Raw genomic sequence first — 18125 nt, 5'->3', positions numbered from 1 at the left:
TATTTTTCTTCATTTTTTTTTTCCCACATAGGAAATGCATGAAGTTGCCAAGAAACTTTGTTCCTTTTGTGAAGGTCTAGTCCATGATGAACATCTGCAACATCAAGGCTGGGCTGCAATAATGGCCAATTTAGAGGATTGTACATTATCCTACCAAAAACTGCTTTCCAAGTTTGAAAGTGCTTATTCAAATTACCTACAGTCTGTAGAAGATATCAAGTTGAAGCTTACACAGTATGTCTACTAATAATACCTGTAGAATTGAACTAAATTATAGTTTTTATTTTGTTTTTTTTTTTTCCTTTTAATTGTTAGTTTTTGGGCTAAGTTATCTTAAGTGATTGTCTGGATCATGGGTTCTCAAACTACGACCCGCGGGCCAGATGCGGCCCGCTGGGTTATGGCAAAAGGGGTGAGGGGTGGACACTGAGTGTGAGTTTTTGTTTTTACTATAGTCCTGCCCTCCCAACAGTCTGAGGGACAGTAAACTGGCTCCCTATTTAAAAAGTTTGAGGACCACTGGTCTAGATGATCTGTTTTCAGAATTTTAAGAAACATACTCTACAGATATCTTGAGGAATTAAATACAATAAATAATATGTATAATGAAAAAGTTGATTAAAAAAACCTGATTTGTCAGGATATAGAATATAATATTAAAATTTAAATATCAAAATTAAAATTTTTTTTTAAATTGTTAAAAAAAATTTTCTGATATTTTATATCAGATTTTATCAGAATTTTTGTTAGATTTTCCCCTAGTTCTACCACAACAAAATTTGAAATGTGGTAAAACATTAGACCGTCTTCTTCCATAATTGCATATTAAACCATTGAGAATAAAAAGGTAATTACAAAAGAAATTTTAAAAAGAAAGATAGGCAAATAAAATGAATAGTATAAAAACGACAGTAGTCAGCCTTAAAAAGAGAGCATTTCAATTATTAAAAATACATTTAAAAAAATTTTATGACAAAAAATTTTTAGTAACTAGTATAGATAGATCACATATGTATCAAATAATTTTTAAGCCTGAAAGTAACTCATATAGTTTGTGCTATATCAACATATACTAGTCTATTGTAATATATGTAATTATGTAGCAGTTAACAAGCATTATATGTATGTATTTATATATATAAAATATTATCCCCATTTTACAGATGAGGAAATTATCACATCAATGTGCACCTTAGGTAGTGTTGGACTGTGTACAACAATCAAGTCAAAACCAAATTTTAACTTCAAATCTGTTATTTATAATATTATATTCTATACCATATCAATTATTTTTCCATCAAGTCAGATTGCATAAAGATGACTTAAGTCATCTGTAGTACCAGTATTCAGTAAATTCATTTAGTAATTCTTTGAAGTTACTTTAAATTAGTGGGTTTTTTTGTTTTTGAATATTTCTTGCTATTGACAATTTGCTTCTATTTTAAGTTTAGGAACTGCGGTTTCAGTAATGGCCAAGATTCCACTTTTGGAGTGCCTAACAAGACATAGCTACAGGGAATGTTTGGGAAGACTTGATTCTTCTCCTGAACATGAAGAAAAAGAAACAGAGAACAATGAAACTGAAAAATCATCAGAATTGGTGCTTTATCCTGATATGCCTCAGATGACTAACAAATCATTGTTAGCCTCATATTGCAAGTCAGTGGAACATTCAGCCCCGGACAACACAGATCCTGAAAGTGGCAAAGAAATTAGGGAATCTTGTCAGAGCACTGTCCAGGAGGAAGAAATTTCAGTAGAACATAAAGAGAGTGATTTGCCTTCTTTCAATGTATCTTTATTAGACTGGATAAATGTTCAAGATAGACCTAATGATGTGGAATCTTTGGTTAGGAAGTGCTTTGATTCTATGAACAGGGTAAGTAATCATTTTGCTAATTGTACATAATAAATTTGTTGCTATTGCAATCTTACTGCTTGGTTCCAAATATTCCAGATTAATTCCTTTTTTTCCTCTGGTAAATCTTAGATTAACTCTCATATTTAATTAATATCTGAAGTTTTTATGAAGGTAAATGAAAATGAGGGAATATGTTTAAATTATATAATACTATTAAAATGACAGAGTGAGATATACTTTTTCCATATTTAAGTTTTTGATATTAAAATGCAATTTTATTTATTTTTTTGCTGAGGCAATGGGGCATTAAGTGTGTGTAGGGTCACACATTTAGGAAGTGTTGAGTGTTTGAGGGCAGATTTGAACTCAGGTCCTCTGACTTCAAGTTTGGTGCTCTATCTATTGTGCCACCTAGCTGCCCCTAAAGTGCAATTTTTAAACATTTTGCTTTCATTGAAATGTTAAATTCATCAGGTTGTATTCATTATAAAATTCAAAGATAAAGCCACAAACTATGAAAATTCAGTTAATAGTAAGATTATGAGCGAGTTTCATCATAAAAATATACTGACCTATTTAAATATAATAGGATTATTATAATCCTTAATTATATAGATTAAATATATCTCTATAGGCAAAGGAAATAGGAAATATAGGACTCCATAAAGAAATGTTAAACAAAGTCATATAAACAGGATTGTAACAAGTGAGGAAAGCTTATTTGAAAAGTCCAGACCTGTTTTTTGTTTTTGTTTTTCTGTGTCATTAGTGCTACTTTGAATTAGTAGTTTGGATCAGCTAAATTTTATGTGGTAGATATGTAGTTTTTTGTCTAGAAGACTAAACTAAAATAATTTGAATCTTTGTTCTGATTATTGTTTAGTTTTTTGGTAATTACTTCTCTTTGGGCATCAATTTATTTGTAAAATGGCTATGATAATGATTGTTTAACTATCAGGTTAACAATCATTATTGTACTTTGAAAAGAGAAACTGGAATTTGAAATCTATTCTCATATTGATGTTGTACTTTGTTTTCAAAGGACTCTGGACAATCAAAACTCTAATCAAATGGTTCTTTCCCCCAGTGCATGAATGCTAAATTCTCATTTTCTGCTTCTCTTGTCCCTGAGATTCAGAGGAGTGAGGCAGAACTCCTCTTCCCCCCCCTTACTGTCTATACACAGTTTACCTTTTCTTCCTCTTTATTCATTGTGTTTTTTGGATCCTTGCCCTGCTATATTGTTAAATGGAATCCACTTCAGTGTTTGTTTTATATTCTTTCTATCTACTGGGATTCCTGGAAGCTTTTGGTTTCTCTTGAAGATTATTTATTTATAATATCCTTTAGTCACCCTGACACATACTAGGTTAGGAAGATTTGATTAAATTTTTCTTATTGCCATTTACAGACCAACCTCTTTTCCTTTTAAGTTCACTTCTATCTTTTTTATATTATCTCTTCCAGATTCTTTTTGCCATGATATAATCATGTCTAGTTTATCCTTCCTGCTTTCCCAAGTATAATTGGCTTGTGTTTTCTTCTATTTCTTCTTTTTTCTTGAATCCTCTTCCCCCAACATTCACATCCTCTCAATTCTTCATTTGATTTATTTCCCCTACCATACCTCATCTCCACTCTTCTATCCCAATTAACTTCCTTGCTTCTACTTCATCATTGCTGAATGCCACTGAATTTTTTTATCTGGGCCTTGTTGCATGCTAGTTCATTCATTCCCAAAAAGAAACATTCCAAAATGTTTCTTCTCTCTCCAGGTCTAGCAGGCCTTCTTTGTCTTACATCCTCTACTTAGGAGAAAGTAGACATATAAATTCACCTTTTTCTTTATTGATAAAGTCAAGATCATCTCTTGTCAGATCTTTTTATTTTTCCTGGTCTACCCCTCATCATCTCTGTTTTTATCCCTTTCCTTTTTTCCATTATCCAAGGAACATATATCTTTTTTTTTTTTTTTTTTTTTTTTTTTTTTTTTTTGGCCAAACTAAACTATTCAGCTTTTCTTCTTGATCCCATTTTTTCCTGTATCTTCTAGGAGTTTGTACCTTTTAATCATTGCCTGAATCCCTCTAATCTTTAAATTCTCTACTGGCTTGTCTTTTTGGAAACCTTTATTTTATCTTACCATCCTTTCGTGGTTTTATCCAATGTTTCCTAACCAGCTCAATTCCAAAGAACAATTCTTGGGTATAAAGAATTGTCCAAGTTTGCAGCTTTTACTTTTTTGTTTTGTTTTGTTTTAAACACTCTTTAATATAATCTTAACCCAAGCCTCATTTCCAATTAGGCTTCCAGATCTCTTGTTCTCCTGAGACTACTTTCTCTAGGATCTCAAAATTGCCAGATTGAAAGGACTGTGCTCATCATTTTTGATCTCTCTATAATATCCTTTCCTTTGACATCAGTGGTAGTTAAGTATTTTATGTTCCTCAGATTTGTCCTGAACTTTTCCCTTACTTTATACTCAATATACTTACTTATACTCAATTCCACTCTATATATATGAAAACAAACTCTATTTGCAGCTCTATCTTCCAGATGTCAGTTCCTTGTCGGCAGCTACCTAGTAAGACAATTTTACCTGAATGAATATAAAGTGTCAAAAGTGTTCTGGTTCTTATTCTTACTGTCTGGGAAGAACTGGTTGTTAAAAGTAGAAGTGATGGGAACTTTTGGAGTGAAGTGGCTCCTTTAAAAAAAAAAAAAAAGAAAGAAAGTTCCTATGGAACTCAAAAGGGAAGTTAAATCCAATAAAGGTGAGAAACTTTTAAAAATAAACTGAAAATATAGCTGGAAACAATTAGTGGAAAGTGAAATTTGGAATCACAGTATGCTTCAACCAACTTAGATATACAAATGATTTGTACAAGTGGTGTAAGGAAAAGAAGGTTATGGAAGATTTATATATTAAAGTATGTTATACTCTTAGGAAAGGAATGCCAAAATGTAGCTCAGAATGGGTTCTACACCCCAGAGATAGGGCATTCACTTCTGCCTCTTTTTTTTTTTTTCTTTTTTTTTTTTCCTGAGGCTGGGGTTAAGTGACTTGCCCAGGGTCACGAAGCTAAGAAATGTTAAGTGTCTGAGATCAGATTTGAACTTGGGTCCTCTTGAATTCAGAGTTGGTGCTCTATCCACTGTGCCACCTAGCTGCCCCCACTTCTGCCTCCTTAATGATTATTGGGGACATTTACCTTTTAGAATTCCTACCTTGGGCCCTAGATATCCTGATCATAGAGTGCCTCTCATGTTCTACTGAATCTGGGTGGCCTTCAACCATGCTTTACTCAATCTCAGTCATTTTCTCATTGAATTCCCTTCACTCCTACCCCCTCTCTCCCATTTACTCCTTTCTCCTTCAAGTTTCAAAATCACAATCAAATCAGTGCTGCCATTGGTATTTAAGAGTATTTCTAGACTCTGTATTCCCATGACTTCCCTGATCATAGTTTCCTTTCCAGGCTATGCATATTTTGGCTCCCTCCCCTTCAAATGTAAGCTTCTTGAGCACAAAAATTATTTTACTTGGACACAAATTTTTTTGTTCAAATTTTGTTTTTGTTCAAATTTATTTACTCAGGTACTCAACTACTTTTCAAATAGTTGTCACTTAAATGTCTTTTCAATTCATTTAATACAACATGATAAGAAAAGTAAAAAAGTAGAAGATTTTTATTAAGGTACTTTGAACAAAAAAGATTAGAAAAGGATAGAAACTGCAATTATTATTATTGAATGCAACAATTTTAGCTGACAACTGAGGGAAGACAGAATTACTTCTCTTTTCTCTGTTAATTTCCTGTTCCTACCTTATTCAGCCATGAATAAGGCATTCACTGTGACCTATTCCTTATCCCCTAGTCTTTAAAAGGGACCAACTCCATTGTTATCCCCTAAAGCTAGGTCCTAGATCACTACCTCCCTTTGCCACTGTATAATTCTCTGTCCACTGACCATTTTCTGCCTTGACCTGGATATGGCCCACTATGCCAGTCAGCTGTTACCTCTATGTCCCAGGAATAGAGTGCTGTCTTGAATGCTGTCATTGCTTCTTTGTGCCAGGACAGGACAACTGTCAGTAATGGGGCTTGGAATCTGCTGTCTTGTGCTGAGCCAAGCATTGACCTTCCTGTGCTTGGGACCTGGCTCTGCTTCTATGTACAATGTTGCTGCTGACCTGTGCTGTCATTGCCTCGTGTACTTGTTGGGCACACTTGGGTACTGCTACTGCTATGACTAGATTCTTTCCTCTTATGCTGGGAGCCAGAAAGTCCATAGAATCACTGTCTCTGTCTGATCCACTATGGTTACAAGAGGTCAAGAACTGATATGCGGAAGTTCATGCCAGAGCTTGAATTCCTGTTGATATTCTTCTTGCTGCCATTTGGCACCTATTGGAAGCACCCAGAAAATCCTGACATCTCAGACCAAGTCTAGTCTTCCACCAAAATTAGTTGCCACATATTTGGCATCTTTGCCAATTTGCATATTTGCAATCTCAGTCACCCTCCTTCACCTTTAAAAAAAAAATTGATACATTCTATTTTTATATGGCAAAATTTCTCCCACTGTTTTCTGTTCCTCAATAGCCATACCATTTAATACCCCCCCCCCAAAAAAAAAAACGTTTTAAAAAGCAAAGGTTAAAAAAGGAAGAGAAAATCAGGTTTATTGATTATTTCATTGAAAAAGTCTAAAAATATTTGCCATGTTCTATACTTGTGGACCACCTTCTACAAAGGAATGAGATGGGCAGCTCTCGTTCTTTAGTCATTGTCAATTCCATTTCTGCTATATAACTTGTATCATTCTCTTCTATGCAGTTATACATCCACTTCACTATCCTATTTCAGACCCTTAACTTTTTTTAAATAGTATTTTGTTTTTCCAAATAACATGCAAAGATAGTTCTCAACATTCACTTTTGCAAAACCTTATGTTTTTCAAATTTTTCTCCTTCCCTACTTCCATTGCTTTCTAAGATAGCTAGCAATCCGATATAGGTTAAACATGTGCAATTTTTCCAAACATATTTACATATTCATAAGTAAAATCAGATCAAAGGGGTGGGCGACACACACACACACACACACACACACACACACACACGGAACACCAGGTAAAGTAAAACAACAAAAGGTAAAAAAAACTATGCTTTGATCCACATCTAGTCTCTATGAGGATTTGAGATTAACTTCTACATTACCTGTTTGAGGGCCTGCAAGAATAGTATTGCTCACTACAGAAATGGAGAAGATAGGAGGGAGGGGGAAGGTTTCTAGGAAAAGATAATGAATTGTTTTGGTCCTGTTAAGTTTAAAATGTCTACTAGACATCTAGGCAATTGAAGACAGAGAAGAGGACCCGGGACAGAATTCAGCTTTTAAACAGAGAATATTATTTCTGAACTTGATGCTTTTTTCCTTTTTTAAAAAAGTAAAAATAGTTGTAAAATTCTTTACCTCCATTATATTAATTTTTAAAATTAATAATAATTTTAAATTTATTTTTTAGTAATTAAATTCCTTTTACCATTTAGTTTCTGTATTTAAAGAAAAACCTTTTTTTTTTTTAATTTGCTTTTCTCCTGTTAATGACTTAGAACAATCTGTTTTAAAAAATTTTAACCATTATTTAATTACGTTTTTGTTTTTAAATTATCCTCATTTCAAAATTTGTTTACTATCCCATCCCCACAGAGAGCTATGTGTTGTATTAAAGAATAAAATATAAGGAATTGGGGAGAGTGGGAAATCAGTTTCATAAAAATGATATATGAATCTGAGAGTATATGCCATATGTAAGTATGCCTTTTCATAATTTTTTTTTTCTGAGGCTATTCTTGGTCATTATACTTGTACATGTAACAGCATTTAGTTTTCCATTTCACTTTCTTCCTCTTTACCTTGTCTTGATTGAACATTTCATATAAGTCTTCCCCATGCTGGCCTATGTTTTTTTATGTTCATATCTTATGATGCAATAATACTCCATTATGATGATGGGCCATAATTCATTTAGCTGCTACTCAATGATATCTTTTTTTTTTTTTTTTTTTTTTTAAACTAATTTTATAATTATAACATTTTTTGACAGTACATATGCATAGGTAATTTTTTTACATTATTCTTTGTACTCCCTTCTGTTCCGATTTTTCCCCTCCTTCCCTCCACTCCCTCCCCTAGATGGCAGGCATTCCCCTATATATTAAATATGTTATAGTATATCCTAGGTACAATATATATGTGCAGAACCGAATTTTGTTGTTGTTGTTGTTGCTGCTGCTACTGCAGCAAAGGAAGAATTGGATTCGGAAGGTAAATATAACCTGGGAAGAAAAACAAAAAATGCAAACAGTTTACACTCAATGATATCTTTTATTTGTTTTTTTTGTGACTTCAATAAGTGCTAATATAAATATATTTCCAAACAATATACTTTTCTTTTATCCTGAGCTATATTTGTAACAATGCCTATTTTCTAGGTCAAAATAGATACTTTTGGGCATAGTTAGTAATTTACAGTTGCAAAAAAATGTTTTAAAAATTAGTTGAAGATGTTTTAGTCATTCTGGTATATTTTTAATTTAATGAGTTCCAGAAGATTTTGGGAATGAAACACAATTGTATAGCTTATCAAAGTTCTGAGACATCACTTAATTTTTAAATGAAGTCTTTCTACTCTCATACTACTTTTAGTGTTGCCTCAAGTAGAACTGTCATTTGAAAATTTTTAATTCTTGTGATAACATAACTTGGTAGTTACAGAAAGACCAGTCAGCTTTAGAACCAGCTCTGTTTTTTAGAAGTCTTAACTTTTGTATCATACCCAATTTATTATTCAAACTAAATTGATTTGAATTTATGGTGCATTGCTATTTTTAATTCCTTTGTGATCATTTGGACTTATTATTTTAGAGCTGATTTAAGGAAGTGAATTTAAGCAGTGTTTTGGCAGTGAAAATGATCTAGTAGTGGAAATGATGGTGAAATAATTCTTTATGATTTAAGAATATGTTTTGATACATACAAAATGTCATTTCTTTGCCCTTGTCTTTTAGCTTGATCCAAGATTCATTCAGCCCTTTTTGGTAGAGTGTCGACAAACTGTTGCCAAACTGGATAATCAGAACATGAAAGCCATTAAAGGACTTGAAGACAGGCTTTATGCACTGGACCAGATGATAGCTAGCTGCAGCCGATTGGTAAATGAACAAAAAGAACTTGCTCAGGTAATTAAGGCTCCTCACACTAGAAAAGAAAACTTTAATTCTTCTTTAATTCTTCTTCTGTATAGCATCTATTCACCATAATCAAAAAACATTCTTTTTATATATATATATATATATATATATATATGTATATATATGGGATTATGTTATTGAATCCTTTTAATGATGAATTAAAGATGTAATGTAAATGTAAGATTAGTATAAAAATAAAGTGATTTGAAAACTAATTGCAAATGAGGATATTCATATTAACCAGTGGATATATTTATTGAAGAAAGCTAGGATAGGTTTTAGTATTACTTATTAGAGTTTCATGATTAGATTTATATTGGACTTTAAGGTGATCAGTAATTTTTTTTTTTGTATTGTTCCCAGTTGTCTTTGAAATTAAGCCTTTAGAAAATTTTAAAAACCTGGAGAAAAATATGATTGGAAATATTGGAGATGTAATTGATCATACTTCAAGTGAAGTACTATTTTATTATTTTCAGTTATGGGTATCACTTTTTAAAAAGGACATTGCCAGACTGAAATGCAAACTGGCATGGTGGATATAGAATGGGCCTTGGGGTGTGAGTAAAATCTTGTCTCTTAACCTACTCCTGACAGTTAAAGATAGTGTAACCCTGGACAGGGCAGCTCTCTAAAATTATAAAGTTTATTATTTATAATATATTTGTAATGTGATATAGAAATGTAATTAATAACTAATTACGAAAGATAACTTAGTGAGCTGCATTGCTAGAGGAAGTTTTTATATTGGGATATGTTGAAATCACACTATTTAGGTCTGAAAGAAGAATGTAATCCAAGAGAAGGCAACTAAGATAATAAGCCATGCCCAAGGGAAAGGACCAAGAGGAAACTTGATAGCCGTTCTTGAATATTTGAAGTGTTGTCACAAAGAAGAGTAGACAAATAGAAAGCAGGTTTTGATTCACTTTCTTAACAATTAGGAATACATCACTGTAGAGTAGGTATATCATTCATATATCATTCCCCTCTCAGATCAAATAATAGATTTAAAGGAGAGATATACATTTTAAGTTAGGAATTGGTTTAATGATCCTATTCACTGAAAATAAAAAAATGTTGTTAGATTATTCTTAGTTAAATATCCTAATAAAATTATCAGGCATAACACTCAAAATAACTTGCTTGAATGGCGTTTAAGGGATTTGAGTTAACTCAATCAACCAAATGGTACAATTGTTTATTTTGTGCAAGATATTATCATAGGTACTTCGTCCCCTCAAGAAACTTGCATTTTATCAGGGGGCACAATATATGCATGTATAGTATACATGAAATAAATAAATATAAAGGTAGGATTTTTTCATGAGAAAGGACAGAAACAAGCATTTATTAAACACTTAAAATGCAGCACTGTGCTAGGCACTTTATGGATATTCTCATCTGATCCTCACAATTTTTGAGAGGAAAATACTATTTTCATTTTACAGTTGAGGAAACTGGCAGATCAAGGTTAAGTGATTTGTCCAAGGTCACAAGGCTATAAGATATCTTAGAGTGAACTTTAAAACTTCCAGACCTAATGATGCTTCCACTGGGCTGTGCCACATCTATAAAAGTTTCACATAGCTAGCTATTGAACTTTGAAGGAAACTAATATTTTACAACATGATGAGGGAAGAATGCATTATAGGTACCAGAACATACCAAGATAGGAGTCATTTTTGAGGACTAATAAGACCGCCTGTTTGACTGAACTGAAGTCCTTGAAGGAGGTAAATATGTAAAGGTGGAAAGGTAGATTAGATCCAAATTGTGAAAGGGTCTAACCAGAGGAGTTTTATGTTTTAACCTAGCAGTAATGGAGTAATAGAGAATTACTAGAGTTGAGCTGTGAAGTGACTTGTTCAGAGCAGTGTTTTAAGTAACTGTTGAATAAAAACTACTGATAAAAAGTCCCCATGAAAGATGATGAGGTCCTGATAAGTAGATAATAAGAATTTTTCCCCTGAGGCAATTGGGGTTAAGTGACTTGCCCAGGGTCACACAGCTAGGAAGTCTTTTAAGTGTCTAAGGCAAGACTTGAACTCAGGTCCTCCTGACTATCCACCATACCAAGATGTGAAATCTCGATGGATATTCCCCAAAGTTAGATAGTATAGTATCTAAAAAATAACTAGAAATTCACGGAATTCACAGCCCAAGAAGCAAGCTTATAGAGGGCCTAAGCCAAATGAGCAAATGTGATCTCCATATGTTGTTTGGTAGAATGAAACCTTTATTAATTGTTAGACTTTTGATTCTGGTACACTACAATTTGCTGATCTTTGCCATTCTCTTAAGTTTATGATTATACTTAAAACACTCATTTTACATATTATTTTGATTCTTTTTAAAATGAAGAGATTAGGTTCAAATTAGAAAATTCTAGAAGTTCATTTATAATTTTAAAATCTGATTTATTCAACAATATCTTGTCTAAAGTTTTATTGAGTCTTATTTGTGTGGTTTTTAATTGTATTTGTGTGTGTATGTGTATATTTTCATTTTGTCAAAAAATAAGAGCAGATTTTCTATTAAGGATATGAGAGTCTTGAATCTGAACAAAAAGCTCCACATCAATTCATGAATGCAGGAGAATATAAACTTTGAAAGTAGGGATTGTTTTCACTTTCAGCACCTAATACAGAGCCTGATAAATATAAATCTTAATGAGTACTTAATAAATTAAAATCAAATTCTATTCTAATAAATATTTTAATCGAAATATTTATTTTTAAAAATGTAGATAGCTCACTTTAAATTATTATTAGATAATAGATTTTAAAATTTTGAGTATTTGTTCACTGTTTTTACTAAACTTTTAATTTTAATATATGGACATATAAATGAAACATTTTATTTTTAAAGGGATTTTTAGCTAATCAGAAGAGAGCTGAAAACTTGAAAGATACTTCTGTGCTACCTGATTTGTGCCTGAGTCATGCAAATCAGTTGATGATTATGTTGAATAATCATAGAAAACTATTGGATATTAAACAGAAATGTACCACTGCCAAACAAGAACTTGCAAATAATCTACAAGTCAGATTGAAGTAAGTGATTTCTAGTGTATTTATAAGTAACAAAATTTTATTTTATTTAATGTGAGTTTAATCTAAAACTTCTTCACAAAAATATTTCTGTCAGTAATATATTGTCATATAAATTGGTTAATCTAGAACACAAAAGTTGGGGGTTTTTTTGGTACTGGATTTTTTAGTACCTGTTCGTAAATTTAATGAGAAAGTATTTATGGATAGTAGATGGTATGTGGCTTTTTAACCTGTCATCTGTTCACATTTTCCTTTTATCAATAGGTGGTGTTGCTTTGTTATGCTTCATGCTGACAAAGAAGGAGAGAAGCTACAAGCTTTGCTCCGCCTTGTAACAGAGCTGCTAGAACGAGTCAAGATTGTAGAAGCTCTTAGTACAGTACCACAGATGTACTGCTTAGCTGTTGTTGAAGTTGTAAGAAGAAAAATGTTCATAAAACACTACAGGGAGGTAAGGAGATTAGAATACATATATTTGTGTGTGCATGCTTGCAAACAGGGACTTGAGGAACTGATGGGCTACTATATTAATGTTTTTTGTTTTGTTTTGTTTTTTTAATAGTGGGCTGGTGCTTTAATCAATGATGGAAAACATTTATATGAAGCTGAAAAGTCAAAAAGGGAATCTTTTGGAAAATTGTTTAGTAAGTATTCTTCATTTGTAGCTTTTGTATTTTATTTATACTGCTTTAAAGCACTTATATATTCATTGGTTTACAAAATATGTTTTCATATACACAAGGTTTACAAAATTAGGGGTTAATATTTGGTTTGCTTCCTATAGAACTTTTGAAACTTCTGTGACTGGAAAATATTGCGGGAAAATTTCATCTACAAAATTTTATAATTGATTCCTTTTAACATATACATAATTTTATCTGTGAATTATTCAAATAAATATTCTTTGAAGATCCTTTTAAAAGTTGTAATTATTTTATTATTTTCTATTAATATTATTTTTGGGCACAGGACTATGTGCACTTTTAAAAATGATAATTATGTAGGTCATATCCTTCATTAGTACATAACATTGCCAAAAAGCAGCCTCTGTGTAGATAGTTGTAGAGGTCTAATTCGCAAAACTATTTATTCTTTAAGCACTGACTACATATAAGCCATTATGGCTCTGGGTAAAAAAAACCAAAATATAAAAAAAAAATCCGTAACTTCAAGAGGGAACGCAGTATTCACACAGATAATTACATTACATTAGAGTTCGTACATAGAGAAAGCATTAAGGCTTCCTAAAGGAAAAGGCACCTCAATCAAACTATTAACTAAACTAAAGATTCTTCCAAGTGGAAGGCAGTAAAGGAGTGTAGTGCAGGCATGTAAAATAACCTGTTTATTTGTACAGAGGCAGGAAAGTTAATTGAGTTTCAGTCTTTGTTTTTGATTTTTTAAAAATATTTTTAAATATAGTTATTAGCGAAATTTATTAGAGCATGTTTTTTGAAGGCTTAAGAGATGTATACAGATTTCCAAAGGGAGGCCTTATTAAAATACATGCAAAATTTATTTATTTATTTATTTTGACTTTTCCTTTTTTATTCCTTCTCTTGTAATCATATTGTTAATCTCTTCATACAGGGAAATCTTTTTTAAGAAATCGTCTGTTTAGGGGACTTGACTCCTGGCCTCCTTCTTTTTGTGTATGTATGCATTTTCTTAAACATTATTAAATTTTACATGTTTTAAGTCAACTACATTTTTGAAAATATTAGGTATTTGGAAAGGACCTGATGTAGAACCTATCAGTAAAATTATGTGGCAGTTTTAAAAATAATCCCCATAAGCAAAATAAACTTTGTGCTCAGAGTTGATAGTTTTTTCATTTAGGGTAATCTTTTGGTCTTTAGAAAATTTAGGAAATTGCATATCCTGAATACTTTTTTTGCTAGTATACATGTATTTATGTGTGTGTATATATATGTGATGTGTGTGTTTGTGTGTCTATATATTAGTTGCACACATACATATAAAATAATTTAGGAGTATATGTACAGTATAAAAATAAGTTAAACAAGACAAATTGAGAAAATATAGTTTATATAGCCTCTAATAGCATCAATTTGTTGATCGGATATTGCTTCATAATCTTTTGACATCGTATACCACTGATAAGGCCTTTTTTAAAAATATTGTAATATAAGATCAAAATTAGCTGAGACTTAGAGTGAATCTTAGAAATTTCTATTTAGAAAGATAGAAAATTGAACTCTTCAATCCCAAGATTTAGTGTCTCACAACTTAATTGATCACATTGAAACCTATCATGTGTATTTATTTCTGCCTTTTAATTCTGTTATCTTTATTCTGGTCCAATTACATTTTTATGTAAATTTCTTATCCTCAGACTCGAAAGCCTCGTAAGTTTGATGGTGAACTTCCAGACATTTCCTTAACTGATTTGAAGTTTCTACAGTCTTTCTGTCCTTCAGAAGTACAACCATTACTCAGGTAAAATGACAGTGCTATACTTAATTTTAGATGTGATCTTTCATTTTAGAAGATATTGTAGGAAAAGCAAAAGCTGTATCAGTGCCTTTTTTAGTAGAATTCAGTAAATTTCACTGGAGTAATGTTAAGAACCAAGCGTAGGTGAAGGGGCAGGTTAATTCTCCAAGAAATAAGACCAATTTTTGAATCAGTGGTTTGTCTTTTTAAGCTCAGGGGATAATGATCTAAGTGCACTTGGCTTAGGTATGTTTTAATACTTGACCTTGTTATTTTAAAAAATATTCCTGATAGATCAAAATTTTAATTATCTAATTTATCAATTTTAAAGTATTTCATTGTAATTATCTCATAACATTATCAGGAATTCAAAATAAACAACTCTTTCTCCACTCAGGGTTCCATTACTTTGTGATTTTGAACCTCTACACCAGCATGTACTCGCACTACATAATTTAGTGAAAGCAGCACAAAGTTTGGATGAAATGTCACAGACTATTACAGATCTACTGAGTGAACAAAAGGTAGGGTTTTTTAATTTGTATATTTGTAGGTAAGCATTAAGGCTATGCTTTTTAATCCAATTCTGCTTTTGTTTTCCTTTTTTTACTTCAAGGCTTCCATGAGTCAGACATCCCCACAATCAGTTACTACACCAAGGATGGAAAGTACAACAGGAATTACAACTACTACCTCACCTAGAACTCCTCCTCCACTTACTATTCAGGATCCCCCATGTCCTCCAGTATGTCCATTAGAAGAATTGTCTCCAGATAGCATTGATGCTCATACATTTGATTTTGAGACAATTCCTCACCCAAATAGTGAACAAACCCTTCATCAAGAATCTTTAGATTTGGACTCTTTAGCTGAAAGCCCTGAATCTGATTTTATGTCAGCAGTGAATGAATTTGTAATAGAAGAAAATCTTACATCTCCTAATCCCATAAGTGATCCACAAAGTCCAGAAATGATGGTAGAATCACTCTATTCTTCAGTCATCAATGCAATAGACAGCAGACGCATGCAGGATACAAACATATGTGGCAAAGAAGATGCAGGAGACCATTCTTCTCTAAATGTTCAAATGGAAAAATGTAGAGCTGTTGCCCAAGAATCACAGTTCAATTTACAAAACATAAAAGAAGACCTCTGTCACTTCAGAACACTTGTGCAGAAAGAACAGTGTGATTTTTCTAATTCTTTAAAATGTACAGCTGTAGAAATACGAAATATCATTGAAAAAGTAAAATGTTCCCTGGAAATAACACTAAAAGAAAAACATCAGAAAGAATTGCAGTCTTTAAAAAATGAGTATGAAGCTAAACTCAATGCATTAATAAGTGACAGTGAAGAAAATGAAAAAAAGATTAAAAAATTAAAAGGAGATTTAGTAGGTCTTGAAGAGGTTTTACAAAATAAAGATAATGAGTTTGCTTTGGTTAAGAATGAAAAAGAAGCTGTTCTTTGCCTGCAGAATGAAAAAGATCAGAAACTGTTAGAGATGGAACATGCAATGAAGAACCAAAATTTTGAAATTAAAGAACTGAAGCAGTCACGAGAAATTGTATTGGAAGACTTAAAAAAGCTCCATGTTGAGAATGAAGAAAGATTACATCTCCTTAGGGCAGAACTTCAGAGTTTGGAACAGAGTCACCTGAAAGAACTAGAAGATACTCTTCAAGACAAACACACACAGGAATTTGAAAAAGTTTTGAATGACCACAAGGTTTCTTTAGAGAAATTAAAAATGGAAAATCAACAAAAGCTTGATCAGATACAAGAATCCCATGCAATAATTGTCCAAGAAAAGGAACAACAGTTGCAAGATTTAAAAGTTAAAGTTTCTGATTTGTCTGACCTGAGGTGCAAGTTAGAAGTTGAGCTTGCTTTGAAAGAAGCAGAAACTGATGAAATGAAAATATTATTAGAAGAAAACAAAGCCCAACAGCAAGAAACTTTAAAAATCCTCATTGAAAAAGAAACAGAAAATTTGAAATCAGAGATAAGTAAGTTAAACCAGAAGATTCTAGATAATAACGAGGACTACCAAATAGGTTTAGCAGAGCTGAAAACTCTAATGACTGTTGAAAAAGATCAGTGCATTTCAGAGTTAGTCAGTAGACATGAAGAGGAATCAAATTTGCTGAGAACTGAACTAAATAAGGTAACATCTTTACATCAGCAAGCTTTTGAAATTGAAACTAAATTGAAAGAACAAATAGTGGAATTGCAGAGTAAGTTGGAGTTGCAATTGAGTATTCTTGAAAAGCAAAACAATGAAAGAATGACCCAACAACAAGAAAAATATGAAGCCATTATCCACAAACTTGAAGAAGACAAAGAGAAAATAATTATGAGTCAAGAACAAGACAGAGAACAACTCATTCAGAAGCTTAATTGTGAAAAAGAGGAAGCTGTTCAAGTTGCCCTTAAAGAATTTGAGTTACAGAGAGATGCTGTTGAAAAAGAACTATTGGAAAAAATTAAACATCTTGAGAGTCAAATAACCAAAAGGTAAGAATTGAGTTGCCTGAAAGTATTTGTAATTGAAAATAATAGATTTACATTTCACCTCTTATATAAAATTATTATTTTTATATAATCATGTGCCCTAAACAGGTGAATTGTAAAATTGAATGTGTGGATTTTAACATTATTTTTTAAAAAAAATTGTATTTGGGATGATATTTTGAATCATACTCTGTATAATATCCTTAAAAGTAAGAGGATAGATTAAATGAAATGGACTTTTTGTATGCACATATGTGCTTGTGTACACATGTGATTGAAATCACACATTTTGAAATATTTTAATTTCATAAATGTAGTTTTTAAAGGTTAGCATTTCCAAGAAGTTTTATATTGTAATTTTCCAGAATTTTTCTCAGTTTGCTTTGAGGAAAATGTTTGGTTGTATAGGTCAAAATCTGTGTTTTAACTATGCATATATTTATTGCTGCCTAGTCATTAAAGGACTTTGTAATACTATTTAGGAAGTATATACTGCAGTGATGAGAAAGTTCATAAGCTTCATGTAGCAAATCAACAATAATAGTTAATATTTATATAGTTTTCAAAGAGCTTTGCATAACATTTATTATATAATCTGTTGAATCTTTTACTTGCAACCTGCTGCTGTGAGGCTCTTTTTGTTCAAAGTTTTTGCTTTTTGTTGCAGTTGTGAACCCAGTGTTTCACAACTGTATCTACCCCTGAGTTATAGCATCAGATTTATTATTTTAGAGTTTTAGGACTTAGCCTAGTTATAGTATAAAGACAGAATTTTTGGTGTTTAGATTATAAGGACTTTGCCTATGCAAGTTGGTTAAAACTGTCAAACTGTCTCATCTATTCTCAAAAGACCTGAAAACTATTGCCTTAGCCAATATCATTCTGCAATAAAGTCACAAATAATTCTCATCATACCTCTTTATAACTTGTCCTATGGTCACCTTTCCATTTACAACTATGTTTCCATGGAATCTGC

The 18125-nt window shown here is 31.9% G+C and overlaps 1 protein-coding gene across 2 annotated transcripts in view; it reads left to right on the top strand.

Moving 5' to 3' along the window:
* The window catches only part of RB1CC1 (RB1 inducible coiled-coil 1), a 68724-nt gene that overhangs the window by 25202 nt on the left and 25397 nt on the right, over nt 1–18125 (top strand). For both annotated transcript variants that reach the window (XM_074278304.1, XM_074278293.1), the window contains exons 6-15: nt 32–234; nt 1447–1879; nt 8940–9110; nt 11994–12178; nt 12443–12629; nt 12741–12822; nt 13769–13830; nt 14535–14638; nt 15033–15159; nt 15252–17152. In XM_074278304.1, coding sequence (XP_074134405.1) covers nt 32–234; nt 1447–1879; nt 8940–9110; nt 11994–12178; nt 12443–12629; nt 12741–12822; nt 13769–13830; nt 14535–14638; nt 15033–15159; nt 15252–17152 — 3455 coding nt within the window. The remainder of the gene's footprint in view (nt 1–31; nt 235–1446; nt 1880–8939; nt 9111–11993; nt 12179–12442; nt 12630–12740; nt 12823–13768; nt 13831–14534; nt 14639–15032; nt 15160–15251; nt 17153–18125) is intronic.

This window comes from Sminthopsis crassicaudata, chromosome 1 (genome assembly GCF_048593235.1).
Source record: "Sminthopsis crassicaudata isolate SCR6 chromosome 1, ASM4859323v1, whole genome shotgun sequence".
NCBI lineage: Eukaryota > Metazoa > Chordata > Mammalia > Dasyuromorphia > Dasyuridae > Sminthopsis > Sminthopsis crassicaudata.
The sequence above is the reverse complement of the archived record's forward strand: the minus strand, read 5'-3'. Positions and strand labels throughout refer to the sequence as shown.